Consider the following 9776-nt stretch of genomic DNA (forward strand, 5'->3'; position numbering starts at 1 on the left):
TATAACCATATAAAATTAAATGAGAGTTAAATGCTGCAATTTGTAAAAATGGCAAAATATGACTCCTAACGTCGTTGAAGTGGGACTCATAAAATGTCCCTGGGACTCGTCTAAAAGACCATCCCTGCATCCCGGGACTCATTACATTGAAAACATATTTACATCACTGGTTAGGGTTAATAAGGGCAGAAAAGGCTAAATTAAATGCATTCATAATATCGCCGGCAATAACTTATTTGTGTCCGTGCGTTTATGTGTGTGCGCGTCCATCCACATGCGTGGATTTGTGTGTGTGTGTGTGTGTGTGTGCGTGCGTGCGTGTTTGTGTGTTCATGCGCTTGCGTCCACAGGAGGGAATGGGAGACCCGTCTCCAGGAGACTCTAGGACCGTATTACGTCATGCTGTACGCAGCAGCACACGGTGTCCTGTACCTCACTGTCTTCATCAGGAGAGACCTCATCTGGTTCTGCTCAGGTCAGAACAGTACTGTCAGTGTGTCCTGTACCTCACTGTCTTCATCAGGAGAGACCTCATCTGGTTCTGCTCAGGTCAGAACAGTACTGTCAGTGTGTCCTGTACCTCACTGTCTTCATCAGGAGAGACCTCATCTGGTTCTGCTCAGGTCAGAACAGTACTGTCAGTGTGTCCTGTACCTCACTGTCTTCATCAGGAGAGACCTCATCTGGTTCTGCTCAGGTCAGAACAGTACTGTCAGTGTGTCCTGTACCTCACTGTCTTCATCAGGAGAGACCTCATCTGGTTCTGCTCAGGTCAGAACAGTACTGTCAGTGTGTCCTGTACCTCACTGTCTTCATCAGGAGAGACCTCATCTGGTTCTGCTCAGGTCAGAACAGTACTGTCAGTGTGTCCTGTACCTCACTGTCTTCATCAGGAGAGACCTCATCTGGTTCTGCTCAGGTCAGAACAGTACTGTCAGTGTGTCCTGTACCTCACTGTCTTCATCAAGAGAGACCTCATCTGGTTCTGCTCAGGTCAGAACAGTACTGTCAGTGGTGGGGAAAAAAGTAGTCCAATGTTTTACTTAAGTGAATACAAAAGCAAGGCTTTTGCACACCTACAAGTGACAGGTGCGTAGGAGAGGGACAACCAAGTTCCCGACGTCATGAAAAAGAAAAACACACCCGCATGGTTCCCTATTTAAGGTTTTTCCACTGCATTTGAAGACATAAAGATAGTCTGATGAAGGCCGTATAGCCTGAAACGTTGCTGGTTCTCTATTAAAGTTTTTCCACTGCATTTGAAGACAGTGTTTGTTCTTTTTCACTTCAGTGAAATGCGACGCATTGTTGTGAGCTTGTAGACCGGCTACTTTCAAATGGCCGAAATGTGTATAGGGGCTGAAGTGGTTATGTTTTGTAATAACAATACAAATCTACAATTACCCAGAATCACTGAGAAACCAGGCTCAGTGATTTTTTTTTCCCGGTCACGTGATCCAAACGTGTGACGTATCCTAGGCTATCCGAGGAAAACCTTGTATGACTTAAAAGTTATCATAAACGGCAAATAAAACGATGGTAAATAAAATAAAATGGTAAATGGTGCATTTATATAGCGCCTTTATCCAAGGCGCTTTACATAGATTGTGCATTACATTCACCCATTCACACACACATTCATACACCGATTGCGGCAGAAGCCATGCAAGGTACCAAGTGTCTTCAGTGTCTTGCCCAAGGACACTTCGACATGTAGACAGGAGGAGCCGGGATTCGAACCGCCGACCCATGGATCATTGGACGACCTGCTCTACCTCTTGAGCCACAGTCGCCCCCACAATGAAAACATAACTCGTGTTTGGGAGGGAAAGAGGTCTTTATCAATTAACTCGGGTAACTTGTGAATGGGATCAATGTGTTCATATCAATACATTGCTGTATTGAAATATAGACCCCTCCAAAAGAAAAAGAGGAAACAAATGGTGATAATAGGGTAAGCGTGTGACATCATCATCATCAAACCCGGAGGTTATGCAGGAACGCCTACCGAGTGGCAAAAAACTACTTTCTGGCCTTGACAGCCTATACATCCAAACAGAAAAGTCCTATCTGATTGCATTAAAAAACGTTAAACAATGTTAAACTCACTTTGCCACTCGATTTTGCCATTGACGTTATGCATGTGCATACCCTCTATTGGTGGTGATCTACAAGCTAACAACAAAGTCAAATGTATTTTCTTACTAACACAGAGGTGGAGCACGCCACGGTCACCACCAGGATCATCTCCCAGATCAAGACCAAAGGGGCCGTGGGCGTGGCCTTCACCTTTTTCGGGACGTCCTTCCTCTTCATCACCTCCCACTTTACCTGTGAGTACTGCATCCTAACACGTGATGACGTTCATCCCTGCAAAATGTATTCTTACTATCGGTCTACGACCATCGACCATAATATGCACGCACGCACGCACGCACGCACGCACGCACGCACGCACGCACGCACGCACACACACACACACACACACACACACACTGTAGTAGTCACCGCACAGCACAGCATCACACAGACAACTGCTTTTAAGTCTATTTCCTTTCTCTTCCAGCTGGAGATGCCAAAGTCTATGAAAGGATCCTGGACTATAACAAGATCATTGAAGCACTCGCTCTTCCCAAAAGCCTTCCTGACACCAATCCATATCGCTCTACAGCCTGTAAGTCTGTCTGTGTCGACTTAGTAGTGTTGTCAATCACAAGGCTTCATTTATACTTAGTTTGTGGGCTGAGATTTGCAGATCTGCAAGCTGTTTAACCCATTTAGACCTAAGGACGATTCTACAAATGTCTGACAGTTTTCGGAAAAACCCTATGTTTCTATATCAGTGGTTCTCAAACTATTTCATGTCAAGGACCCCCAGAATTGTATGTATTTGGCCTGGAAATATGTTGTTCCAGGGACCTCCCAGAAGCAAAGGTTTGAGTTAAAAACGTTTGCTCTGAAAGAATATATATTCAAAGATTTGCGCCACATTTTCACGATTTTTCAAAAATAGCAGATCTACAAGCTCATAGCCATGCTATGAGCTTGTGCTTGGATTCAAAAATATTTACTCTGGTGTTATTTACCTGTTTATTAACTAATTGACTTGTCTGTTTGTAGTCTACTAACCTGAGAAAAATGGATTTCCCCTGTGGACAATAAAGGCTATCTATCTTTAATTAATTAAATGGAGCTGAATTATACTACTGTTTTGTGGTGATAAAAAGACTCTTGAATCCAGGAGGTTGGTAACGGTGAATTACCGGTACTTGTCAACACTCAGATGATGATCTCAAAGCCCTGTTGTTCCTCCGCCACAGCTGACGTCACCACCAGATTCGACCAGGTCTTCTGGTTCGGAGACTTCAACTTCCGGCTCAGTAAAGATCGCCCGGGCGTGGAAGCCATCCTGAGGCAGACGGTCGGCACGGACATGGACCTCCTGCTGCAGCACGACCAGCTCGCCAAGGAGATGAAAGACGGTACGACTAGCGCCCAGCCGTTGGTTCCAGTGCGTTAATTAATCTGCGTTCTCGCAAAATAAATCACGAATGCGAATGCGAAATACACGTAATATTGCTTATTTGCTTTTTTGGAAAATATGGTTAACACTCTGAGCGGCATAAACTGAGGTCTCCGTCCTATCAAATAATCCCACGCTCAGGACGGAGATTAATCACAGGACGGAACATTAATGATATCATAACCGAGCGCACCGCTCCACATGCTGGGAGCGCACCGCTCCACAGGCTGGGAGCGCACCGCTCCACAGGCTGGGAGCGCACCGCTCCACAGGCTGGGAGCGCACCGCTCCACAGGCTGGGAGCGCACCGCTCCACAGGCTGGGAGCGCACCGCTCCACAGGCTGGGAGCGCTCCGCTCCACAGGCTGGGAGCGCACCGCTCCACAGGCTGGGAGCGCACCGCTCCACAGGCTGGGAGCGCACCGCTCCACAGGCTGGGAGCGCACCGCTCCACAGGCTGGGAGCGCACCGCTCCACAGGCTGGGAGCGCACCGCTCCACAGGCTGGGAGCGCACCGCTCCACAGGCTGGGAGCGCACCGCTCCACAGGCTGGGAGCGCACCGCTCCACAGGCTGGGAGCGCACCGCTCCACAGGCTGGGAGCGCACCGCTCCACAGGCTGGGAGCGCACCGATCCACAGGCTGGGAGCGTCGATTGAGCAACATTCGATGTAATTTCCGGTTGGGACGTCATCCAAAGTGTTCCCCCTCCATTTTAGTGGATGAGAGGAAAAATCTTCAAACGTGAATAACTCTTGATCTAAAATCTAAATCAATCCGTCCAATTCTAACCAAAGATGATGTTTTTGACGGCCCATCGTGTCCTGTCGCTTGTCGCGTTATAAGTAATCATACTTCCCGTTGTTGTCGATCCCCTCGGGGGTGATTTGGCTACATCTAGCTACTTCAGCTACATCCAAGATGGCGCCTTGTGCACCTTGAAACAAATCTCTGGGCGTCCTGATTTAATGGTTACAAATATCCTTGGGCGTTCTAGGTGTTAAACTTGTCTCTGTGTGTGTGTGTGTGTGTGTGTGTGTGTGTGTGTGTGTGTGTGTGTGTGTGTGTGTGTGTGTGTGTGTGTGTGTGTGTGTGTGTGTGTGTGTGTGGAGACATGCTCTCTAGGTTCTATCTTCAAAGGCTTCCAGGAGGCGTCCATTCACTTCCGCCCCACCTATAAGTTTGACATCGGCTGTGACGTGTATGACACCACGTCCAAGCAGAGGACGCCTTCATTCACAGTAAGGCAGTGCTTCTCAAACCTTTTCATGTCTAGGACCCCCAAAAGTATAGGCTTCAGATGACCTTCATCTGTAAAGGTTTTGACAGGGAGGGACTTTCTCAAATGATTTTCGCTCAGATCATCCGACGCAGGGAGGCTGGAAGTACCTTCACTAAAAACGGTGGGACAACAACGCTCCACACGTCCCAAACTATTCTCCTTTCTGGCTCCAAAACTATGGAATGCACTTCCCATAACAATCAGAACTGCAGACTCACTCCCAATCTTCCGCCATATTCTGAAAACCCACCTCTTCAGACTCCATCATAGCCCATAGCACTTGCCCTAGCCCCGACGACGTACAGGCGTATGCATAGGCTCAACTTATTTAACTTAAATAGCACTTTATGTAGACATAGCACTCTATAGTGTATAGTATACGCATATTTAGGTATTCCACTGTTAGGTCATACAGTATATGACCAAGTCAGATGTCACCCTTTCTAATCACTATTTCCAATTATTGCCCAGTGTTTCTAACCAGTGCCCTTTGTTCCAGTGAATGAAAATCTTTATGTTACAGACGCAACGACTTTCTTAAATTCTGTGCTTCCAAATATGTGGCAATGGTTTGCAGAAAGGCCGTTTTCCTGTTTCGGAATGACAGTCCCCCCCCCCCCCCCCCCATACTGTATTGATTCGTGGACTGTGAACAAAATGACAGGACTTTTTCTTTTTGCTTTACTGTACCTCGGTGCTGTTTTATAAAGTGTTACTAGTGTTCAATCAATGCCTCTTCCCTGTGTCCACAGGACAGGATTGTGTTCAGGAACAGGCAGGTAGATGACATCAAGGTGGTCAAATACGGCAGCTGCTCCAGCATCAAGACCTCGGACCACCGGCCCGTCATGGGAGCGTTCCAGGTCAAACTGCGGCCGGGGAGAGACAAGTGAGTCCCGGTGGATGTCCTGCCACGTTAACGCTGTGTTGTTCCAAATAGTTTGACCCAAAAAAAAGACAAAAGCACGGCTGCCTCTGCAAATAAAGCATTGCATTCTGTCAGAAAGGAGTTATGGCCCTTGCAACTAAAGATTCATCGTTAACATCTAGGCGTTAAAGAGGGCCCCCATGTCATCATGACATGTCATAACCCATTTAGGCCTGACGTCGAAACTTAAAAAAATGTCTTCAAAATCTTGACAGTTTTCTGAAAACCCTTATGTTTCATATATGTATCAGTGGTGCTCAATATTTCATGTCAAGGACCCCAGAAATGATATGTAATATGCATGCCTCCGCCCGCCCATCTGACAATATGTTGTTCCAGGGACCTCCCCAGAAGGTAAATGATATGTAATATGCATGCCTCCGCCCGCCCATCTGACAATATGTTGTTCCAGGGACCTCCCCAGAAGGTAAATGATATGTAATATGCATGCCTCCGCCCGCCCATCTGAAAATATGTTGTTCCAGGGACCTCCCCAGAAGGTAAATGATATGTAATATGCATGCCTCCGCCCGCCCATCTGACAATATGTTGTTCCAGGGACCTCCCCAGAAGCAAAGATTTGAGTTAAAATGTTCACTCTGTAATAATATATTCAAAGATTTGAGGCACATTTTCACGATTAAAAAAAAAATCACACCCGTGTGAACTGAGTGGTGTAAGGTCTTATATAGGATAGCCCGTCTGACGTAATGAAATCATGTCTGACGTAATGAAATCACACCCGGGTGAACATAGCAACCATGCTATTTTTTTCTGCACAATGAGCATGACGTAATGAAATCACACCCGGGTGAACAGGGTGAACATAGCAACCATGCTCATTTTTTCTGCACAAAAAAGCCAGTTGTAGGAGTGGTTTACACCACTCAAAAAAAGTTAGGGTTAGCTTGTAGATATGCTATTTTTCACAAAAGTATAACATAATGCTTACAACACCAAAAGGGGTTCCCGCCCAGAATGGGATAACAGGCAAACATTTGTCTAAAATAGGGGGAACAGACAGAAAGATAGGGCCCCTTGGTGTGTAGAAGGTAAAGGGTAGGGGGAACAGACAGAAAGATAGGTGCCCCTTGGTGTGTAGAAGGTAAAAGGTAGGGGGAACAGACAGAAAGATAGGGCCCCTTGGTGTGTAGAAGGTAAAAGGTAGGGGGAACAGACAGAAAGATAGGGCCCCTTGGTGTGTAGAAGGTAAAGGGTAGGGGGAACAGACAGAAAGATAGGGCCCCTTGGTGTGTAGAAGGTAAAGGGTAGGGGGAACAGACAGAAAGATAGGTGCCCCTTGGTGTGTAGAAGGTAAAAGGTAGGGGGAACAGACAGAAAGATAGGGCCCCTTGGTGTGTAGAAGGTAAAGGGTAGGGGGAACAGACAGAAAGATAGGGCCCCTTGGTGTGTAGAAGGTAAAAGGTAGGGGGAACAGACAGAAAGATAGGGCCCCTTGGTGTGTAGAAGGTAAAAGGTAGGGGGAACAGATCCCTGAAGTAAATAGTCGAGTGGAAACCTCATATGTCCAAAACGTTTACCTTTCAGGATTTAATTAAAAAACATCAAAAGGAGCAGATCTACAAGCTCAGAATGTGCCGCTTTGCGCCGCATTGTGGATCTGCTACTTTTGATGCGTTCGTGTTTGTACGGTATATGGATATGGGGGGTTTCTGCCCAACAGCATTGCAATAGGGTTTCAGTGGTTGAGACGTGAGGAATAGGGCAAAATACAATCTCAAGGCTGAAAATGTGATGATGTTTTAGGCCGACCAGCTGAAGAAATCATCACATTTCTGAGACCATTCATGTTTCTGGAAGATGCTTCTTACTTTGTATACCGAAAATAGGTATATTAGATCTGCTATTATTTTCGGTGCGCAAGCGTGCTTTCACAGAAGACATGCTGGCTTCTATGGATTCAAATGGCTGAACTTGAATCCATGGGTGTGAGAATAACAATCATGTACTCTTCTATTTGCCTGTGTGAATGTGTGTCTGCCAGCATTCCCCTGGGTGCGGGCCAGTTCGACCGGAGCCTCTACCTGGAAGGCATCAGGAGGAGGATGAGCAGAGAGCTGCAGAGGAAAGAGGCCATGAAGAACCAGGGCAGTAGCACGGTCTGCTCCGTCTCCTGACAGGAGAACCAGGGCAGTAGCACGGTCTGCTCCGTCTCCTGACAGGAGAACCAGGGCAGTAGCACGGTCTGCTCCGTCTCCTGACAGGAGAACCAGGGCAGTAGCACGGTCTGCTCCGTCTCCTGACAGGAGAACCAGGGCAGTAGCACGGTCTGCTCCGTCTCCTGACAGGAGAACCAGGGCAGTAGCACCGCCTGCTCCGTCTCCTAACGCGGGCACTCTCTGGAACCACACCCAGACCAAAATGCTCCCTGAAAACCACCCAGGAGGGAGGGAACCCCAGAGTACACGAACAAAAGAACCCGAGGAGTCCTAGTGACTGAGCAGTGGTTGGCCGCCCTCTAGCGGGCGTTGTTGGTAACTGTGTCCTGGTGAAATGCTGGGGCAGAGGTGGATGCTGCAGGCTGGCTGCGTGCGAGGTCAGGGACCTCCAGGTCAGGGACCTCCAGGTCAGACGGACTGATGTGTGTGCACAGCCGTCTGGGTTCTTATTTATGTAGTCCCACTCTGCACAAACGGGACTTGTCGGTCACACACTGTGACGTGACGCGATTAACCGTCGAGAATGTATAATTGCATCGTTTTGTTTTTCTAATTATTTTGTATTTAACGAGCAAGGTTGATGAGGACCGTAATGCTAGGTTAACCCTTTTCTCAAACGCTGCATTAGTGTTCAAATGCCTTGACGATGCGGCAAACATTAGGTAGGGAAAGGTTTTGAATTCCCAGCTGCGTGCTTAATACGCCTATTGCCCAATTAATAGTCCGTCGTATGAAGGTGTCAAGTGGTAAATACCTGACCAACAAGCTCAAGCTTGTGGATCGGCCATAGGCAGGACCAGTGACAACACATTACACTACCTACACAGATAACATAACTTTTTTTATGATATTTCAATAGACAAGACAGTGTCAAATTACAGGGAGAGCAAATTGATTTGATTCCCTGGTGATCAAAGCCATTTTCTTCAAATGATCTGTGACCTTGATTGGATAATTCCAAAGTGGTTCCATGCGTCGGTTTTATCTGCCAATCGTTTTGCAATGCGCTCGTTGCCTAGAACTGTAATCTTTGGACGAGAATATGAACGCCCGCATAATACTGAGCTAAAAGGAATTCTGATGCTCCTGGTCCTTGCATGAAGATCAGTGAATCAGGTGTCATTCACTCTTAACCATGTGAACCCACATGTCCCTCTTCTGGGCATGTCATAATAGAACATTTAGTGAAAATAGCTGATCTACAAGCTTAAAGGCCTATTCTTACTCCAGTTTTAGGTGATAAGGTGACCACCGAAACGATGGTTAGTAAAAACAGATGTGTTGCGGTGAGTCGCTCACCACAGCGTGACATCATGTCATTTTTGGTGGTCACCTTATCACCTAAAAGTGGAGTATGAATAGGCCTTAAGGCTCATTCATAGTCTGGATTTTCGGTGGTGGGGTGACCACAAGCTCCGGTGGTGAGGTGTCCACCGGAGCCGAAATAACGTTGAGCAGTGGTGAGTAAAAACAGAGAGAAGGGCTGGGGCGATGGCGGTGGTTTGCTCTTCACTGCGGCACGTGTAGTTCGGTGGTCACCTCACCACCGAAAATCCAGACTATGAATAACGCTTTAGTACGTACAGTATTGTGAACTTGTAGCACGGCTATTTTGGGAGAAGACATTTGGGGTTGTGAAAAAAAGAGCAGACCAAATATAGAGGGTTTAAGAGGTCAAGCTTAATTTATATTTTGTATTATGACTGTGTCGGACACGGAATTAGCACTTCTGGACTGGACTGCTGAGCAACAGTCATGCAACAAACTATGAATTACACTCTGGGTTAAGTGCCTGTGTTGTCTTGTTCATGGTTTCCTCAGGACCTCTGTGTACATCATTTTCTATCACATTGAAACATCTCTG

The 9776-nt window shown here is 47.0% G+C and overlaps 1 protein-coding gene across 1 annotated transcript; it reads left to right on the forward strand.

Annotated features, from left to right (window-relative positions):
• Positions 1-370: 370 nt before the first annotated feature.
• Positions 371-9274, forward strand: LOC306934118 (phosphatidylinositol polyphosphate 5-phosphatase type IV-like). The gene is made up of 7 exons (XM_079516599.1): positions 371-475; positions 2214-2333; positions 2567-2674; positions 3321-3482; positions 4648-4763; positions 5557-5693; positions 7738-9274. Exons 1-7 carry the CDS (start codon positions 400-402, stop codon positions 7868-7870), a joined length of 852 nt encoding a protein of 283 aa, XP_079372725.1. The 5' UTR covers positions 371-399; the 3' UTR covers positions 7871-9274.
• The last annotated feature ends 502 nt before the right edge of the window (positions 9275-9776 follow it).

The sequence above is a fragment of the Electrona antarctica genome (assembly GCF_951216825.1).
Source record: "Electrona antarctica genome assembly, chromosome: 12".
Lineage (NCBI taxonomy): Eukaryota > Metazoa > Chordata > Actinopteri > Myctophiformes > Myctophidae > Electrona > Electrona antarctica.